The 22,507-nt window shown below is 47.4% G+C and overlaps 1 protein-coding gene across 2 annotated transcripts in view; it reads right to left on the bottom strand.

Moving 5' to 3' along the window:
* The window catches only part of TTC7B (tetratricopeptide repeat domain 7B), a 206,775-nt gene extending 185,144 nt beyond the window's left edge, over positions 1-21,631 (bottom strand). Inside the window, exons 1-2 of one of the 2 annotated variants that reach the window (XM_088455569.1) lie at positions 21,387-21,631; positions 1,488-1,642 (exon numbers count right to left, since the gene is read on the bottom strand). In XM_088455569.1, coding sequence (XP_088311695.1) covers positions 1,488-1,642; positions 21,387-21,507 — 276 coding nt within the window. In that variant the 5' untranslated portion in view covers positions 21,508-21,631. The remainder of the gene's footprint in view (positions 1-1,487; positions 1,643-21,386) is intronic. The other variant, XM_088455570.1, reaches the window with a different exon arrangement.
* Between the last annotated feature and the right edge of the window lie 876 nt (positions 21,632-22,507).

Below are 22,507 nucleotides of genomic sequence, written 5' to 3'. Positions count from 1 at the left end.
TCGGGGCTTGTTGGAGCGGCAGCATGGACGTCCAGATGGACAGTCTTATGCTGCCGCTCTGAAGATAGTAAAAATAAAATAATAAAATCTTCTTTAAAAAAAAAATTTAAATAAAGCTTAGGGGCTGCTTATGCAGCCCCACTGCTCCAGGGTGACCCGACTCCGGCCGGGCACCAGCTAAAACTGAGGTGCCTGTGGTCGGGGGCGGGGTATAGAGGACGACGGACCCAAGTGCATCCTGGGAGCAGCAAAGCTTTAACTGCGTGGTGCCCGTGGATCGAGATCCAGCTATACCCCAAGGTCAACCCTGTGGACCCCCTATGGACCCTGAAGTAGACAGGACAGTACTGACCAGTGACACCTGTATGCACAGAGACATGGGCACAAATTGTCCAGCTAAAGCTGCCCATCACTACAATATTACACATCACACTAACAGTCATAATTACAAAACTGACGGACAGATACCCCAATAGGGATCACGGATCCCTTAGAGCAGGGGTTTTCCAATATGCTTCCCTTCAGCTGCTGAGGAACTACACATCCCAGCATGTCCTGTCACAGTTTTAGCATGCCCTTATAGTAAACCTGTGGCAGGGCATGCTGGGATGTGTGGTCACCTGTTGAATAGCCCTGCGTTAGAGAGATGGGCTGACAGCTATGCAGAGATGGATTGTACAGCAGGGACAGAAGACATTAATGCATGTTTTGCTTTTCCCTGCCCCTGCGCCCGCACCCACCGACATGATGGTATATTTACTTCAAATATTTATTTCACTGATTTAAACCACATTATTGATTCCATCATTTAAAGTAACCCGGCATTTATCTTTTGAATGGGAACGCACGATAACCCATTAGATGCCTGTGACACCACCCAGACTTAAGATGGACGTTCCAACTTCAAAAATAAGAGAGTTGAATTTCAATAATCTTAATGTGTTCTCCACTACATGCCATTCTACCAGTATACCTCCACTGACAGGGAGTGCCTGTTAACTGGCACAGTGTATCTATGCCAGTCTACCAGTATAACCCCACTGACAGGGAGTGCCTGGTAACTGGCACAGTGTATCTATGCCAGTCTACCAGTATAACCCCACTGACAGGGAGTGCCTGGTAACTGGCACAGTGTATCTATGCCAGACCACCCACATTCCCCCTCTGATAGGGAGTGCCAGGTGCCTGGTAATATGTGTAACAAGATAACACTGGATGTTGCTGTAGGTGCTGAATGATGCTGTATGTCCTTTGCTAAGGTACGGTAGTCATATAATGTCCCTACTCTGTAAGGGACCGAGGACAGCGTGGAATCTGAGTACGTAAAAGGGATTTCCATATGGCTCTCTTGAAACAATGATCTTTTTACCTGCAATTTAATACTCACAGAATGGGAAACTGGAGAGGAGTGACACATGCAGACACAGAGACCGCTAATGACCGATAACAGGACAATGAGCAGCAATGATACAGTATAACTCCTTTACCTTCAGGTTGCCTCTATCCAGGGCTGCTGTGAGGTGCTTACGGACATCAGTCAGCTTTGGCCGCGCTCCACGGGGACTGGCTCCTTGTTTGAGGGGGTTATCCTTCAGGTATTGCTCAAGCTTGGCTTCTCCCAACAGCAACTCAGCCATGTCATCTGGACAACAAAGGACAGTAAATACGGGACCGCCATATTCTTGAAGACCAAAGCAATGAAAACAACATAGAATAATGACAAAGATTTGGCAAGTATCATCATGTGCTGCCTAACTGCATAGCCTAACAGATAAATTGCAGCTGCCTTGCCTACTCACACATACAGGGGTGTAAAGGTGCCCTCCCGGGATGCGGGTCCCATTCTGCAGCACAAGGCCCCCTGTCATGGACTAGAATCAGAAAAGAGGTGGATTCTTGGTGTAAACCAATATTAGTGAGGACAAAATAGAAGCGCAGAGTTCAACACTCTTCTGGTACTGGAATACATGCGGTCGACGGTTCTAATCCCGTCAGAGGAGGAAATCCCGATTGTTAAAGCTAAGTACTTACTAATCTAATTCTACCTCCTAACCCTCCCTTAGGGGTTCCTAACCCTGACCTCCCCCCAAGTGCATAAACCTAACCTCCCTTCCCCAACGCCTAAACCTAAGTCGCCCGGGGGGTGCCTAACCCTAAACTCCCCCCGGGGGGTGCCTAACCCTAACCCCCCCTTCCCCTAGCCTAAACCTAACCTCTCAGGGGGGGTGCCTAACCTTAAGCCCCCCCCCCGGGAACCCTAAACCCCGCGCTTGGCTTACCATCGATCGGTAAGCCGGGTGTCGGGCTCCCGGCGTAGGTGAAATTACAAGCATCGGGATATCGACGCCTGTCATTTAACCCCTTGCCGGGATTAGACAGTCAGGAAGCCGACGGTCGAGATTCCGTCCATCGGCTTCCTCTGGTACTTACCCACAAAGTACTTTGGACTGAAGGGAGACCTCTAAGAGTTGCCTCTTGGAGTGAAAGGTCCATACTAGTAGGCTTGATGGTGAGAGCACATGGAAAGGTCCACACTAGGCTTGATGGTAAGGGCACATGAAGACAGTATGAGGAGAATGGCCAACCAAGCAAAGGTCTAACCACAGGATAGCACAGGAGAGGAATGGCCTGACTAGCCACAGTCTGTAACACAGGGAAGCACTGAGACACTAGAACAAGACTGGAGCCTTAATCTCTGACACAGAGAGTGCTACACTAAATACAAGCATCTGGTTGGAATCTGCGCACCGATGATGTAAGTGGTCACTCGATCACAGTTCCAGGAAGAAGATAATGGAATTAGAGGAGAGACATCTAAAAAGGTTTATTAGGACACATCTTATGAAAATGTTGGATGAAGAGCAGGACTACCTGAAGCCGAGTCCGCATGCCTTCCAATCAAGGAGATGCTGTAAAACAATTATGGATACTAGAGAATCCAGGATTGGATCTATCTTGTACTTCCCTTATCCTTGTACAGCCAGAGGAAAAAGGAGCAAACAAGTCAACAGGGAAGCACAAAATACATTTGGAATATGTAGAGAAGAAGAGAATTCCAGCCTAAGGCTACTAGAACCTGTAGGAGGAGATTCCGGACGTTAAAGGAACACGCGCCCTCTGTTAATGGGAATGGCTTTGCAACTTACAGAGGGTCTACGGTAGATTCTCCTTGATTACACACCAGATATTCTCAGAAAATTCTCAGAGGAGCGAACCAGCAACAGGAACATGGAACTTCGGACAAACAAGGAAAACTAGGATGATAACCATACAAAATAAAAAAAGGAGACATGGAAGGGGATTCAGAGATCAAATTCTGCTCTGTGAAATATTATAAACAATTATTTACAGTATATAGCTCCAGCATACTCAGTTGGGCTTAGTGTGTACCCAGCTTTACTTTCAGGTTTTACCTGATAGAAGAGGTGTCAGTTTTAAGACAGAAGGGATGAGAGAGGTCAGGTTCCTTTAATACAGGACTTGACAAATTTTTCTAAAATCTAGAAGCCAGGATGAAAGTGTAGGAGTCAGACCATTGCCCCCCCAAAAAAGTTACAGGAGCGAATGAGGAGCACAGCTCTGTGTGTTATGCAACTGTTATACACACTATACTAGTCCACAAAATGGTCACAGTTGAATGGATACAATAATATGAGATATGGTAAGAACTTACCCTTGTTATCTCTATTTCTACGAAGTCCATAGGGTTCCACAGGATACCTTGGGGTATAGGTGTGACGTCAGTCGCCGGGCACCATAGAGTTAAGCTTTTCAGCCTCCCAGGATGCACTAGTGTCCCCCTCCTATACCCCGCCCCCGAGCCAAGGCACCTCAGTTAGTTATCAAGCCATAGGCCGGAGGAGGAGAAGGAAGAGAGAGAAAAAAGATCTGGACACATACAAGAATCACATTCTCACCAGAGGGAGACGGAAAAACGGTGACCAGAGCAAAGCCCATCTGCAGCACAGGTGCGACAGGGCGGGAGTCCTGTGGAACCCTATGGACTTCGTAGAAATAGAGATAACAAGGGTAAGTTCTTACCATATCTCATATTTTCTACATCAGGGTCCATAGGGTATCCACAGGATACCTTGGGGATGTCCCAAAGCAGTATCCTTTAAGGGTGGGGACGCTCCTGTGCAGAAAGGAGAATCCGCCGCCCGAAGGAAGCATCCTGAGAGGCGAAGGTGTCAAACCTGTAATTCCTCACGAAGGTATGGACAGAGGACCACGTAGCAGCCTTGCAGATCTGAACTGCAGAGGCACCACGTCGAGCTGCCCACGAAGGACCCACAGACCTAGTGGAATGAGCCTTCAGAGGAGGAGGAACCGGTAGGCCTTCATGAAGATAAGCTTCAGAAATAGCCATATGGATCCAGGCTGCCAAAGTTTGCTTTGAAGCAGGCCAACCCTTTTTACGGAAGCCATAGAGGACAAACAAAGCGTCCGACTCCCTAAACGAAGAAGTGCGGTCAACATAAGTCCTTAAGGCCCGCACAACATCCAAAAGAGGCCTCACCCACGGAAAGACCCGGTGAGTTAAAGGCCGGAACAACGATTTCCTCGTTAACATGAAACTGGGAAACAACTTTGGGAAGAAACTCGGGCCGAGTGCGGAGCACTGCCCTGTTCCCATGAAAAACCAAGAAAGGGGGTCTACAAGAAAGAGCCCCTAAATCAGAAACACGTCTGGCCGAAGCAATAGCCAGAAGGAAAACAGTCTTAGCTGTTAGCCATTTAAGATCCACTGAGCTCAGTGGTTCAAACGGCGGTCCTTGGAGAGCCCTCAGGACCACAGCCAAATCCCAAGGCGCCACAGGTGGAACAAAGGGCGGCTGAAGAACACCTTGCATAGAGGTGCGCACATCCGGGATTGTAGCAATCCTACGGTGAAACCAGACAGATAGGGCCGAAACCTGTACCTTCAAAGAAGCAAGGCGAAGCCCATGATCTAGTCCCGCTTGCACGAAGGCGAGAATCCGAGACAGACGAAACTCCCGCAGTGCATAACCTCTCGGTCGACACCACTGGAAGAACGTATGCCACACGCGATGGTATATCCTCGCGGAAGACGGTTTCCGAGCTCGCAACATGGTACGCACCACAGAGCTGGAAAACCCCCGGGACCTCAGCATGGCCATCTCAAGAGCCACGCCGTCAAAGACAGCCGAGTCAGGTCCGGGTGAAGACAAGGACCCTGAGACAGAAGGTCCGGTCGTAGCGGCAACCGCAGAGGACTGTCCACGGACAGACCCTGAAGGTCTGAGAACCAGTGCCGTCTGGGCCACGCGGGAGCTATCAACAGGAGCGTCCCTCCTTCCTGTTTGAATTTCCGGATTACCCGTGGAAGAAGGGAGACCGGAGGGAACAGGTATGCGAACTGGAACGTCCACCGGTCTTGTGCGAGACCCGTACACCGGCAACTTGTTGTTGTGCCGGGACGCCATGAGGTCGATCTCTGGAAGACCCCACCTGTCCACCAGCAGTCGAAAAACGTCCGGGTGCAGGGACCATTCCCCCGGATGAACGTCCTGGCGACTTAGAAAGTCCGCCTCCCAATTTAGCACTCCCGGGATGAAGACCGCTGATATGGCTGGAAGATTGCACTCCGCCCAAACCAGGATCCGAGACACCTCTACGAGAGCCGCCCGACTGCGAGTTCCTCCTTGCCTGTTTATGTAGGCCACGGTGGTAGCGTTGTCCGACTGGACCTGCATCGGGTGACCCTGGAAAACCGATGTGCCTGCTGGAGAGCATTGAAGACCGCACGGAGTTCCAAGATATTTATTGGAAGCTCCGCTTCGGTCGGCGTCCACCTGCCCTGGAACAAGTGTGGACCCGAAACTGCTCCCCAGCCCCGAAGACTGGCGTCCGTTGTCAACAGGACCCAATTTGGAACCCAGAACGGACGTCCCTTGTTGAGGTGGGTCGTCTGTAACCACCAAGCAAGGGATAGGCGAACTTCCGGGGTGATCACAATCGTCTGGGACTTCAGAGACTGAGGCAGCCCGTTCCACTTGAACAGGATCAGGTGCTGCAGAGGTCTGGAGTGAAACTGGGCGAACTCCACCACGTCGAACACCGACACCATGGAGCCCAGTAACCTCATCGCCGAGTGTAGGGACACCCGGCGGCTGTGCAGACAACTGCGCACCCTTGACTGTAAAGCAGAGATCTTGTCCTCCGTCACGAAGATCCTTTGCTGTCCCGAGTCCAATAAGGCTCCCAGATGCAGAATCCTCCGAGACGGGATTAGAGTGGACTTCTGCCAGTTGATTAGCCAGCCGTGCCGTTGCAGCAGTGCAATGGTCAGGTCCAAGTGGCGTAACAGGAGCTCTGGAGATCCTGCCACCAATAACAGGTCGTCCAAGTACGGCAACATGCGGACTCCCTGCAGCCGCAGAGAAGCCGCCATGACCGCCATCACCTTGGTGAAAACACATGGTGCTGTCACCAGGCCAAAAGGTAACGCCCGAAACTGGAAGTGGTCGCTGCGGATTGCAAACCTGAGGAACTGTTGATGGCGCAAAAGAATAGGAACATGCAGGTAAGCGTCCTGTATGTCCAATGACACCATGTAGTCCCCAGGTTCCAGCGCCAGAATGATGGACCGTAGGGTCTCCATCCGAAACTTCGGAACCCGCAAAGACTTGTTGAGTGCTTTGAGGTTGAGAATCGGACGATACGACACATTGGGTTTCTGTACCACAAAAAGATTTGAATAGAAACCCTGGCCCCTCTGGGAGAATGGAACAGGCACTATAACTCCAGCCTGGAGCATAGTGTGCAATACCTTCCGCAGCTCCGTAGCCTTGTTCCGGTCTAATGGTAGACCCGTGGTGAAGAACCGCGCCGGGGGTCTGTGCCGGAAGGAGAGGGCGTACCCATTGGAGACCACCTCGAGAACCCAAGTGTCTGTTGTAGTGGCCGACCAACACTGGGCGAACTGCAGCAGGCGGCCTCCTACCCTGAGATCCCCCAAAGGGAGGCCCGGACCGTCAGGCCGCAGGCTTGTCATCTGGCTTGGGGGCCGGACGTCTGGTACTCCATGCCTGCTTCTTTTCTTAGGGCCAGCCTGTCGAGGAAACGACTGAGGTTTGGGCCTGCCCTGGGCCCTAGATGACCGAAAGGACGATGGTCCAGAACCAGAAGGAGCAGCGGCCAACGGGAGACAAGCCGATTTGGCTGCCGCCAGCGTGGCCACAATCTTATCCAGATCCGGACCGAAGAGAACTTCTCCGGTAAACGGCTACGCCTTTTTGGAATCTGCTTCCGCCTTCCAGGATCGCAGCCACAAGGTGCGACGAGCAGCCACCGCTGCTGAAGAAATTCTAGACACCAGAGTACTAATGTCTAGGGCCGCCTCGTTGATATAAGTGGCCGAATCACGGAGATTACCAATCAACTCTGCCTGTTCGGCCGGACAGTCGGAATCAAAAGAAGCCTCTAATGAATCCGCCCAGCGCTCCATCGCTCTGGCAACCCAGCAAATGGCCATAGCCGGCCGTGCTGCCCCCCCCCCCCGCAAGGGAATAAGCGTCCTTCAGGCAGATCTCCACCTTGTGGTCCGTAGCATCCTTAAGGGAGGACATAGATGGCATCGGCAATGTGGCACTACGGACAAGACGGGTCACGTGAGAATCCACCTGTGGAGGGGATTCCCACTTTGCAAAAGAATTATCCGCGAACGGATAAGCCACCACCAGGCGTCTCAGCGGCTGGTATCTTTTGCCAGGCTGTTTCCATGCCACCTCTAAATGGTCCACTAACTGACCCGAAAGAGGAAAGACTGTGGCATCGCCCTTCACATCTTTGAAAAAGGCATACTTAGATTTAGCCGCTGGGGGAACTTCGTCCTCAATCACCAAGGCTGTGCGGACCGCCCGAATAAGTCCAGGAATATATACTTTGGACTTAGCATCAGCGTCCTTAGTGTGGAGAGGTTCCTGATCGTAAGGATCCAGAATCTCCCCATCATCAGACGTCCCCTCGTCATCCTCATAAGGAGCCGACAGAGATGCCACGGGCCGTTTATGCGGCCGCATCACAGACTCCCCTTGCAACACATCCGACAAGTGCTGTACAGAACTCGTCAGGGAGTTAACCCACGCTGGCTCCTGAGAAACCGGGAGCGGGGAAATAGGGAGACTGTGGGGTACCACCAATTGTCGTGGGAAACCCTGCATGGGTGACGACACCACTGACTGCTGGGACAAACCCATCGGTGTAAACGTGGGCTGCGGAGCTAACTGGCCCACTAAGGCTGTAAGCGCCTGAGCGAAACAAGCCCAGGGCGGCTCCTGTACCGGTGCTGTAACCGTAAGCAGCCGCGCCATGGACAAACACTGCCGGCAAAGGCCCTCCGCGCTACCCTCCCCCTCCGCTAACGGTACTTTACACGTAGTACACTGTAGCCGGAGAGGAAAATCACATTCAGACATGATGGCACCAGGTATGTGACCCCTCTCACCAATTATATAGTAAATAGGCGAGAGACCACCCTGCAGCACCGCACCGCAAGGGCTTAGCAGAAAGAACAGGGACAGAATAAAGCTGACAGTATAGAAGAAAAGTTACAGGCAGCAGCGCTAGCACAGTCACATACAATGCAAAGAAAATCAATTCCTGCACTAACAGCGCTGATCACTCAACTACGCAGACACAGGGCCTGGTAGGACACAGCGCTGCATACACAGACCTGACCACAGCAGAGGAGAGGTATGCAGGGGGACCCAGACCACGATGCTTCCTTCCAGGCTTCCAGCAGCGTTCACCATGCGTTCAGAAGAAGATGGCCGCCGAGGAGCAGAGAGGAGGCTGGCCTGGGGGAGGAGCGCTGCCACAGGGCCAGTCGGCAGCGTGCAGAGAGGGCTGTGTGCAGCGGGGGAGGCGCCGGCTGTGAGAAAGGGAAGGCGCGCTCCCCTGGCATGCATTTAACCCCTGGGACGCCGCAGCGCTACCGCTCTGCTGCGGTCCGCTGTCCCAGGGAGTAGTGGAAGCGCAGGTTGGTCGCCTGGCTCCACGCTGCAGCCAGTCCCCAGGGAGCCCCCTGCCTGGGGACTTAGGACCATGTGACCAGCGGGGATCCACCGCGGGACCCTGCTGCTTACCTTTGTCCCCCTTGAATCCGGCCATGGTCCGGAACATCCGGGGTCACCGCTAGCTGTGACCCCAGATACTCACCAGCATCCCCGGATCGGTACCGGCATTCTGGTACCGGCGGGGGTGTAGGGAAGACAGCATGGACGTCAGGACTGACTGTCCATGCTGTACATCCAGATGTGCAGCCACAGCTGCATAGAAGAAAGCTTCAGGGGCTCTTCTAGCCCCCACTCCGACAGGTGCACCCGACTCCGGCCGGGCACCAAACTAAACTGAGGTGCCTTGGCTCGGGGGCGGGGTATAAGAGGGGGACCCTAGTGCATCCTGGGAGGCTGAAAAGCTTAACTCAATGGTGCCCGGCGACTGACGTCACACCTATACCCCAAGGTATCCTGTGGATACCCTATGGACCCTGAAGTAGAAAAAATGGAGGCCCCCTCGCTGCTCTGCACAGCTCCCCTGCTCCACTCCCCACCCTCAAGTAATAACGGACCACATTTCACATAAAATAATGGTGCTAGAAAGTACAACAAAACCCCCCTCCCCTCGTGGTCACACCACTATCCCTCTGAAGCCGCTACGCAATTCCTGGCCACGCATAGACCGTACTACCAGAGAGCTCTATGCAGCCGGAGATAGGAGACAGTAGACAACCGGGATGTACAGGAGGCTCAGCGTAAACTGGGACAGACAGCAGGGATCAGAGCAGGCCAGGATGGAGAGGAGTTGTCAGGTCAGGCCGGGACGGACGGACGGAGGCGCAGCAGTCACCGCAGGCGACACTCAGCACATGCACTCCTGTGCAGGATATGAACAACTCAATACTATAGGCACAAATCTCCGCCAGAGCTGATGAGGATCTGCTTCCTCCCTTACTGCAAAATCTAGTAGCCAGGCAGCAAAATCTGGTAGCCATGGCGACCTGGCCCCCGGGATTTGTCGAGCCCTGCTTTAATAGATGGAAGAACTAATAGCCACTCTCTATGGATAAAGGGCCTGGTTGAGAAAATAGCCATATTAAACTGGTGGTAGCACTTGGAGAATGCCAGAAGACACCGGACTGCCTTGAGACCAGTAGGCTGGGGCTAGTCTATGAGTGCTTTGATCTAGTCAGGATCCTATTGAAGATCAAATATCAAACAGAAGCTGGGCTGACTCAAAAAGACTTCTCTAGATACAGTAAAGATGTTGTCTTCTGCGACAGCTTAGCCTTAGATCCTCCTTGACATGTTAGCTATAACTTCAATGCCTTGGGAGAAAATCAAGATGTTGTCCATAAATGAGATGACAAAGATTTTGTAACAAACTTCTGGAAGACAGTGGGAAGCATTACACTGTCTAACAGGCATCACTAGATAATCCTAATGCTCACCTCTGAACGCACGAGATTGTCCATATCCCTGAGATCTAGTTTGGAAAATATTGTCACTCCTCTAACATCAGTCCCAACATCAAAAGTATGGAACGCTTGTCATTAACTGTGCTTTCATACAAGCCCATGGACCCAATACAGTAACGCAGAAATCCCGCTTTCTTTTTAACAAAAGAGAAACCAGTACCTGCTGGAGAAGAGGATTTCCTAATAAAACCTCAGCATAAGAAGAAGTCATGGCTTGAGTCTCAGGTAGAAATAATGGTTCTACACCTCTACTAAGTGGACTCCTTTTGCGGAAGAACTATATATCAGTGTAGGAGACATAGGGCCTGATTCAGCAAGGATCCCTATTGCGCAACTGCGGTTACGCGTGCAGTCTCACTGCGAAAATATGCTAAGGATTGCAATCGCAATGCCGTCGCAGCCAAACATAAGGACGCCCCCTTTACCTTACACACGTCTGTAATACTTAGCAAGTCTGTGAAACCATCAGTAACATGGAGTACCATCGCAGCCTCACACACACTTACACAGGCTCTGACCTTACTCAGGAATTACTAACCTCATCACATGCAGTGATTACACAAGACTGAGATACCATCAGTAACATGGAGTACCATCACATCCTCACATACACTTACACAGGCTCTGACCTTACTCAGGAATTACTAACCTCATCACACACAGTGATTACACAAGACTGAGATACCATCAGTAACATGGAGTACAATCACAGCCTCACACACACTTACACATGCTCTGACCTTACTCAGGAATTACTAACCTCATCACACACAGTGATTACACAAGACTGAGAGACCATCAGTAACATGGAGTACAATCACAGCCTCACACACACTTACACAGGCTCTGACCTTACTCAGGAATTACTAACTTCACCACACGCAGTGACTACACAAGACTGAGAGACCATCAGTAACATGGAGTACCATCACAGCATCACACACACTTACACAGGCTCTGACCTTACTCAGGAATTACTAACCTCATCACACACAGTTATTACACAAGACTGAGATACCATCAGTAACATGGAGTACAATCACAGCCTCACACACACTTACACAGGCTCTGACCTTACTCAGGAATTACTAACTTCACCACACGCAGTGACTACACAAGACTGAGAGACCATCAGTAACATGGAGTACCATCACATCCTCACACACACTTACACAGGCTCTGACCTTACTCAGGAATTACTAACCTCATCACACACAGTGATTACACAAGACTGAGATACCATCAGTAACATGGAGTACAATCACAGCCTCACACACACTTACACATGCTCTGACCTTACTCAGGAATTACTAACCTCATCACACACAGTGATTACACAAGACTGAGATACCATCAGTAACATGGAGTACAATCACAGCCTCACACACACTTACACAGGCTCTGACCTTACTCAGGAATTACTAACTTCACCACACGCAGTGACTACACAAGACTGAGAGACCATCAGTAACATGGAGTACCATCACAGCATCACACACACTTACACAGGCTCTGACCTTACTCAGGAATTACTAACCTCATCACACACAGTTATTACACAAGACTGAGATACCATCAGTAACATGGAGTACAATCACAGCCTCACACACACTTACACAGGCTCTGACCTTACTCAGGAATTACTAACTTCACCACACGCAGTGACTACACAAGACTGAGAGACCATCAGTAACATGGAGTACCATCACAGCATCACACACACTTACACAGGCTCTGACCTTACTCAGGAATTACTAACCTCATCACACACAGTGATTACACAAGACTGAGATACCATCAGTAACATGGAGTACAATCACAGCCTCACACACACTTACACAGGCTCTGACCTTACTCAGGAATTACTAACTTCACCACACGCAGTGACTACACAAGACTGAGAGACCATCAGTAACATGGAGTACCATCGCAGCCTCACACACACTTACACAGGCTCTGACCTTACTCAGGAATTACTAACCTCATCACATGCAGTGATTACACAAGACTGAGATACCATCAGTAACATGGAGTACCATCACAGCATCACACACACTTACACAGGCTCTGACCTTACTCAGGAATTACTAACCTCATCACACACAGTGATTACACAAGACTGAGATACCATCAGTAACATGGAGTACAATCACAGCCTCACACACACTTACACATGCTCTGACCTTACTCAGGAATTACTAACCTCATCACACACAGTGATTACACAAGACTGAGATACCATCAGTAACATGGAGTACAATCACAGCCTCACACACACTTACACAGGCTCTGACCTTACTCAGGAATTACTAACTTCACCACACGCAGTGACTACACAAGACTGAGAGACCATCAGTAACATGGAGTACCATCACAGCATCACACACACTTACACAGGCTCTGACCTTACTCAGGAATTACTAACCTCATCACACACAGTTATTACACAAGACTGAGATACCATCAGTAACATGGAGTACAATCACAGCCTCACACACACTTACACAGGCTCTGACCTTACTCAGGAATTACTAACTTCACCACACGCAGTGACTACACAAGACTGAGAGACCATCAGTAACATGGAGTACCATCACAGCATCACACACACTTACACAGGCTCTGACCTTACTCAGGAATTACTAACCTCATCACACACAGTGATTACACAAGACTGAGAAACCATCGGTAACATGGAGTACCATCACATCCTCACACACACTTACACAGGCTCTGACCTTACTCAGGAATTACTAACTTCACCACACGCAGTGACTACACAAGACTGAGAGACCATCAGTAACATGGAGTACCATCACAGCATCACACACACTTACACAGGCTCTGACCTTACTCAGGAATTACTAACCTCATCACACACAGTGATTACACAAGACTGAGATACCATCAGTAACATGGAGTACCATCACAGCCTCACACACACTTACACAGGCTCTGACCTTACTCAGGAAATACTAACCTCATCACACATAGTGATTACACAAGACTGAGAAACCATTAGTAACATGGAGTACCATCACAGCCTCACACACACTTACACAGGCTCTGACCTTACTCAGGAATTACTAACCTCATCACACACAGTGATTACACAAGACTGAGATACCATCAGTAACATGGAGTACAATCACAGCCTCACACACACTTACACAGGCTCTGACCTTACTCAGAAATTACTAACCTCATCACACACAGTGATTACACAAGACTGAGAAACCATCGGTAACATGGAGTACCATCACATCCTCACACACACTTACACAGGCTCTGACCTTACTCAGGAATTACTAACTTCACCACACGCAGTGACTACACAAGACTGAGAGACCATCAGTAACATGGAGTACCATCACATCCTCACACACACTTACACAGACTCTGACCTTACTCAGGAATTACTAACCTCAGCGCATGCAGTGTAAGCCCAAGCTGCGTATGGCATCGCAGTGGCTAATTTATGCATGCCCCTGTAATGGCGTACAAACGCACTGACATGCCTGCTTTTCGCTGACCACCCCAAAATGGTACCTCCTATCAATCACTCTGCAATGGTTCTGCGTACTCACAGAGATCGCAGTCCGATCGCAGCGAGACCTTTGCGCACGTGCATGCGCAGAACGCAACAATCAGCCGACTGCGTGCGTAATGGCAGTTGCGATCATTGCTGTATCAGGCCCATAATGCGGAGATATAAGATATTACCACTTTCATGCAACATACGGACAGGGTTCTGCAACAAGAAATTTTTTTTGGAGACATTGATGGCGAGAGCCTGGAGCACAGGATATAACCTGGATATAAGGACAGTTGAGAACTGGAGAGCTAAGGCCAAGAAAGGCCTAACATGCCAGGTTTCATTGCCTTACGGATAGCAAGAAATAAAAGAGATTATTTGAGTAGAGCGCCAACATACAGAGAAACCGCCCCAAAGAATATAGTGCCACCACAAATGTTACTGCCAATGATGGCCGTGATACAACCTGGTTGCTTATGATCCTGAGATGGAATGTCACATTATGGGCCATATTCAATTAGTGGCGGAAAAGCCGTTTTCAGTGAAAAAGTTTCGCGGTGACGTCATTTCGCCAGCAGAAACTTATCCCCATATTCAATTGTTCCGGTGTAGAAATGCAATGTACACGGCGGAAAAGTGTCGCCTATGAATAGCACTCGAAAAAAAATGCAGAATTGCGGTTTTGGGTTGCAAAGGTGGGGAAACCACTCTGCACCCTTAGGACAGGTCCCCATAGGTAAACTGCGTAAAAAATAATCCAATTTTTTTTGTAAAGAACACCCCAAAAAAAAAATTTGAAAAAGTACACAGTTGGGGTACAAACTTAAAAACTAGCGAAATAGACTTTGGGGGGATCTGCAAGTATGGGGAGTTTTGGTTTTTTTGCAGGTGCTTGCAGAAGATGCGTTTTTCACGTTTTATAAAACATCACTTTTGCGATTTTTAACCATGCTTGCTCCCATTTTCATGTACCGCAAATTTGCTGAGACTAGTTATTTTCACCCAAAAAAACTCCTAAATGCTAGTCTTCACCACTTGTGCAAAGTCGCTAATTAGCAGCTAATGAGAGCATTTAAGTACCCCAAATAGCTTTAACAGGGCTATTCAGGGGCATCTACTATGATCCCCAATGTTAGTTCATCTTTTGGGGGGTGTCAAGCTGTTTTCCCCAAATCTGACAGCACTTTTCGCCTGTTAGCGTTTCGCCAGGTGCCGTTTTCTAATTGAATACAGGGGACACACGCGATACTTTTTCGCATGGAAAACCAGCGATGTCGGCGTAAAGTCTGGCATGCGAAAAGTACGGGACTTTTCACGTCTAAGTGAATATGCCCCTTAGAAGCCAAGGATGAGGTAAGTGAATTCCCAGCAACTCCATAAACTAAGTGAGTGGAGACATGAATAGACCTCCCTGGGGCATACAGAGTAACAAAATTCGGACAATCAGATATCGGGGAAATGGACCAAGGTCTAAATACGGGAGAAGAATGGTCTGACTAGCCAAGGTCTGTCACAGGGAAGCACAGGCACTAAAGCCGGGTACACACCTTACGACGGTGCGACCCAGCGATGAGGCGAGTAATGTAACTATATATATGGCCCGCTATACACCCTACACAATCCGCCGTAGGACGTAGCAATGTATCGCTATACAGTACTGTGCAAACGTTTTAGGCAGGTGTGGAAAAAATGCTAAGTGAGAATGCTTTAAAATATAGAAGTGTTAATAGTTTACTGGCTGCCTCATCTGATGGGATGAAAAATACATGGACCTGACTATTATGGTGGGACCCTACTCCCAGCGTTAGGACGCTGCAACCGCTCATTTTGTGTCATCTCTTCTAGGCATAACCTATTCCACCCAGGATAATCCTACGCAGTGCGCCCAAGACGGCTGCCTCATCTGGTAGCTTTCGTGGGAGGAATATATAACCCATGGAAGTTATATCCCAGTATGTCTGCACCAACCCTGCAATATGCTTATTGTGCTCTCTAGGTTTCGGTTGATTTTAATTATCTCTGTGTAGTTTTCTATTTTCTGCAATACCAAATCCTTCTACAATGTACCATGTTTTCTGATGTCTGTAAGGCGACTTTGAGCCCTACGGGAGAAAAGCACTATATAAATAAAATTATTATTTTTATCAATGAACAAAATGTAAAGTGAATGAACAAAAGAGAAATCTAAATCAAAAAAGTGTTTGGTGTGACCACCCTTTGCCTTCAAAACAGCATCAATTCTTCTAGGTACACTTGCACAAAGTCAGGGATATTGTAGGATTATAGCCAGGTGTATAATTAACCAATCATACCAAACTGGTGATAATGATCATCATTTTCATATGTAGGTTGAAACACAATCATTAACTGAAACAGAAACAGCTGTGTAGGAGGCGTAAAACTGGGGGAGGAACAGCCAAACTCTGCTGCAAAGGTGAGGTTGTGGAAGACAATGAGGGGTATCCAATATGAAAGGTTAACTTCCCTGGCGAAGTTAACGTTTCATATCGGAGTTTTTTTCTGCGTAAAGGTATGGTGCGCGCTCCCGCTTATCCCCGTATTCAAAATAAAATTAACGAAAACGGGAAACTCCGAAGTTGGATTTGCGTAAAGTTACGAATTTTTCCTTAAAATAATTGTAAGACCCCCCTAAAGTTGTAAAAACATGGGGAAATACTATGGGTACCCCCGTTTTAGCCTTTAATTGAAAGTCGGGGCTTTAAATAGCCGCAGCAGGTGTTTTTTTCCGACATTGAAGAAGTGATGCAGAAGAGCACTTAGGTTATTTTTTTCGTTTTTTTAAGTGGTCCCATCAAATTTGGGGTACATGAAAATGGGTACTAGCATATTTTTAAGTCCCTATGGTCAGTTTTTAAAAATTCTGCATTTGTGCACCTGCCGCTATAAATCTATTCTAGAATACACCTGCCGCATACTTGTAGAATAGCCCTGAACCTATTTCCCTATTGTTTAACAATTTTTTCCCTTTTTTTTTTTTTTTGCACCCCAATTTTTAAATTAATTTTTTGGGGTGTCCCTATTTTTTTTTTTTTACTTTTTTTTACACAGTTCTTTTTTAAATGTCAATCTCAGGGGTGCAGGCTATTTTTTTTAAGCCTGCACCCCTAAACCCCAATTGTGCACTTTTTTTCGACACCTATTCAATGGTGAAAAGTTATCACCGTTTTTTATCAAAGACTTTTCAAAACTGCGATAAGTCTTTGAAATCGAATACGGTGTAAAACTAAAACCAGTGATTTTAACGCAAAAAAACGATGTTATCGCACCCATATTGAATACCCCTAATTGTCATGTAACAGGTCATACACCATGGCAAGACTGAGCACAGCAACAACACACAAGGTAGTTATACTGCATCAGCAAGGTCTCTCCCAGGAAAAGATGTCACAGCAGACCGGGGTTTCAGGATGTGCTGTTCAAGCTCTTTTGCACAAAGAAATTTGCATTTTTTAAAGCATTCTTGCTTTGCAGCATTTTTCCACACCTACCTAAAACTTTTGCACAGTACAGTATATGCTGCATGTAATGACACTACGTCTTTCATTGAATCGTCCCATCTGATGCGCAGCACAGTAGATGGGACGATTCAATGAACGACAGCTCGGTGAGACACTAGATGATGTGTACAGTATATCGTTCCAATCCGTGTTGGGACGATATACGATTGTATGGTGTGTAGCCAGCGTAAGACACTGGACATGGAGGTTGGAGCATTGAATACTGGCTCTGGGAAGTGCTCAGACTGTTCCCTAAATACAAGCACCTGTGTGAATAAGGTGTGCAGCTGATGTCAGTGGGCACCTCACCGGATTTCCATGAAAAAGATCAAAAAGAGGCACATTCTTGCTTCTATACATCAGAGGTGGTACTAGAACTGTGACCATCATAATCCTGTACAGATATATAGGTGCATATGTTAAGATCTAGGAGTGTACAATGTTATAGCCATGTAAAGCTATACAAGAGAATATGGTAATAGGCATGTATAGCGATATAAGTGTATAACGTAAAGGCCCTGAATGGAGAACTGCTGTAAGGCCAGGTACACATCAAAATGATGTGCTTCCCACCCGACTGGATGACCGATGTAACAATACGCAATTTGTTCATACACACTGAACGTTATATAGCACGACCACGCGATATAACATTCGCCGCCGCATTTAGAATGCATGCCGTCGGGTCATCACATCTAATGTGTAGAACAAAAGATGTGACGTCGTCAATATCAACCCGGGGGAGCGTGCAATCGCTGGTACACATCCGACAATGTTTTCCCGATATATCGTTCCGATCTCCGAAACAAAACAATATATTGGACGATCTATCTAATGTGTACCCAAGTCTTAGGGGGGTATTCAATTTGGAGCGAAAAGTCCGTGCCGGACTATTCGCTCCACATCGCAGGTTTTCTGAGGATAAAGTATCGGGCGTGTGCCCGCTTTATCCCCGTTTTCAATTAGGAATCAACGAAAACGGGAGCCAACGGAAAGGTAAGTATTGCTAAAAAGAACGGGAATTTTTCGGAATTGTTCCTGAGACCCCCCCTAAAGATGTCTAGACATTGAGGATTTCTATGTGTACCCCCATTTTTGCCTGCTGAAGGAAGGCGGGGTTTGTAATAATTGCGGCTATGAAGAAGGGGTGAAGAATTGCACTTAGTTTTTTTTTTAAACTATGGCCAACAAATTTGGGGTACATGAAAATGGGTGCAAGCATATTTTTAAGTCCCTAAAGTTAATTTTCAAAATTCTGCAACAATGCACCTGCCGCTACTACCCGCATTCTGTAAAACACCTGCCGCATACTTGGGAACCCCTCATAAAACAATTTTGATGCTTTAAAAGTTGGTCCCCCCCTTTTTTTATTTTTATACCCCAAAATTAAAGTTCATTTTATGGGGTGGACCTATTTTTTTTTAACAGAGATCATTTTTAGGGGCCATTCCCAGGGGTGCAGGCTATTTTTAAGCCTGCACCCTTTAACCCTAATTCTGCACTTTTTTCCCCAGCTAAAGGCTGTTGAAATATGATCCCCGTTTTTTTACATTGACTTTTCGCACCGGTGAAAAGTCAATGTAATTGAGTACGGGGATAATTGAAATAGGCGAAAATAACTTCATCGCCGATAACGGACTTTTCGCCCCATATTGAATATGTCCCTTAGTGTATTTAGTATCTGCACTGTTATGATGAAGATGTTTATAGACAATATCCCTGTAAACATAAATAGATGTGATAATAATGCTTTACAGATATATAGGTTTATGCTATAATAACCCTTTATAAGTATATAGGTGTATGAGATAACGGCACTGTAGAGGTATATAGGTGTATGAGGTAACGGTCGGTACTGTATAGATATATGGGTGTATGAGGTAACGGTCCTGTATAGATATATGGGTGTATGATGTAACGGTACTGTATAGGTATATGGGTGTATGAGGTGACGGCACTGTATAGGTATATGTGTGTAGGAGGTGACGGCACTGTATAGGTATATGGGTGTAGGAGGTGACGGCACTGTATAGATATATGGGTGTATGAGGTGACGGCACTATAGAAGTATATGGGTGTATGAGGTGACGGTCCTGTATAGGTATATGGGTGTATGAGGTAACGGTACTGTATAGATATATGGGTGTATGAGGTGACAGTACTGTATAGGTATATGGGTGTATGAGGTGACGGTACTGTATAGATATATGGGTGTATGAGGTGACGGCACTATATAGGTATATGGGTGTATGAGGTGACGGCACTGTATAGGTATATGGGTGTATGAGGTGACGGCACTGTATAGATATATGGATGAGGTGACGGCACTGTATAGATATATGGGTGTATGAGGTGACGGCACTGTATAGGTATATGGGTGTATGAGGTGACGGCACTGTATAGATATATGGATGAGGTGACGGCACTGTATAGGTATATGGGAGTATGAGGTGACGGCACTGTATAGGTATATGGGTGTATGAGGTGACGGCACTGTATAGGTGTATGAGGTGACGGCACTGTATAGGTATATGAGGTGACGGCACTGTATAGGTATATGGGTGTATGAGGTGACGGCACTGTATAGGTATATGGGTGTATGAGGTGACGGCACTGTATAGATATATGGGTGTATGAGGTGACGGCCCTGTATAGATATATGGGTGTATGAGGTGATGGTACTGTATAGGTATATGGGTGTATGAGGTGACGGCACTGTATAGATATATGGATGAGGTGACGGCACTGTATAGGTATATGGGTGTATGAGGTGACGGCACTGTATAGGTATATGGGTGTATGAGGTGATGGTACTGTATAGGTATATGGGTGTATGAGGTGACGGCACTGTATAGATATATGGATGAGGTGACGGCACTGTATAGGTATATGGGTGTATGAGGTGACGGCACTGTATAGGTATATGGGTGTATGAGGTGACGGCACTGTATAGGTATATGGGTGTATGAGGTGACGGCACTGTATAGGTATATGAGGTGACGGCACTGTATAGGTATATGGGTGTATGAGGTGACGGCACTGTATAGGTATATGGGTGTATGAGGTGACGGCACTGTATAGATATATGGGTGTATGAGGTGACGGCCCTGTATAGATATATGGGTGTATGAGGTGATGGTACTGTATAGGTATATGGGTGTATGAGGTGACGGCACTGTATAGATATATGGGTGTATGAGGTGACGGCACTGTATAGATATATGGATGAGGTGACGGCACTGTATAGGTATATGGGTGTATGAGGTGATGGTACTGTATAGGTATATGGGTGTATGAGGTGATGGTACTGTATAGGTATATGGGTGTATGAGGTGACGGCACTGTATAGATATATGGATGAGGTGACGGCACTGTATAGGTATATGGGTGTATGAGGTGACGGCACTGTATAGGTATATGGGTGTATGAGGTGACGGCACTGTATAGGTGTACGAGGAGACGGCACTGTATAGGTATATGGGAGTATGAGGTGACGGCACTGTATAGGTATATGGGTGTATGAGGTGACGGCACTGTATAGATATATGGGTGTATGATGGCACTACGCATACTATATATATATATATATATATATATATATATATATATATAATATAGAGTGTGACAGCATCCTGCAGATATATAGATGAATCATGTAATATGTGTGTATATATCCCCCCCCCCTAAGCTATAGCTACACACAGGTAGACACTGCCATGTAATGGGGTGTACAGAAATGGCCGTGAGGTGACAGGACTGAACCCTCATCTGTCTGACACGGTCCCACGGGTAGGCCGCACGCAGATCCCCAGTCTTTCCTGGAGGCCCGTACCGTTGGAGATGAGCTTAGCGGACAGCTGCTTGACGAGCTCATGAATCCGATCCCACTGGCACTCGGAGCGGCAGCGCTCAATTTCCACCTCCAGCCGGGAGCCGGCCTTCTTAGCTGCCATGTCTGACAGGAGCGTCGAGGCCCAGACACAGGCCCCGGGGAAGAGCTGAGCAGCCGCCGGACGGCAGGAGGGTGACAGCGGGGAGAAACAGAGAGCGCCACCGGGCGGGGAGAGGGGGGAACCGCAGCCTGACAGGGAACAAGCCACCTGTGCAAGGAAAGTCCGTGAGACCAGTCTACATATATTATTAATATTATATATTACACATAACTATTATCCCCTAATCCTCCCTGTCATATCATTACCCACTATTACCCCCTAATCCTCCCCGTCACATCATGTACATTGTGTATTACACATAACTATGACCCCCTAATCCTCCCTGTCACATCATGTACATTGTGTATTACACATAACTATTACCCCCTAATCCTCCCCGTCACATCATGTACATTGTGTATTACACATAACTATGACCCCCTAATCCTCCGTCACATCATGTACATTGTGTATTACACATAACTATGACCCCCTAATCCTCCCCGTCACATCATGTACATTGTGTATTACACATAACTATTACCCCCTAATCCTCCCTATAATCTCATGTACATTGTGTATTACACATAACTATGACCCCTAATCCTCCCCGTCACATCATGTACATTGTGTATTACACATAACTATTACCCCCTAATCCTCCCTATAATCTCATGTACATTGTGTATTACACATAACTATGACCCCCTAATCCTCCCCGTCACATCATGTACATTGTGTATTACACATAACTATGACCCCCTAATCCTCCCTGTCACATCATGTACATTGTGTATTACACATAACTATTACACCCTAATCCTCCGTCACATCATGTACATTGTGTATTACACATAACTATTACCCCCTAATCCTCCCTATAATCATGTACATTGTGTATTACACATAACTATGACCCCCTAATCCTCCGTATAATCTCATGTACATTGTGTATTACACATAACTATGACCCCCTAATCCTCCCTATAATCTCATGTACATTGTGTATTACACATAACTA

Source organism: Taudactylus pleione, unplaced genomic scaffold (genome assembly GCF_031769625.1).
Source record: "Taudactylus pleione unplaced genomic scaffold, aTauple2 ptg000660l, whole genome shotgun sequence".
NCBI classification, from domain to species: domain Eukaryota; kingdom Metazoa; phylum Chordata; class Amphibia; order Anura; family Myobatrachidae; genus Taudactylus; species Taudactylus pleione.
Note: the sequence above shows the minus strand (reverse complement) of the source record. Positions and strands in the feature narration are given on the sequence as shown.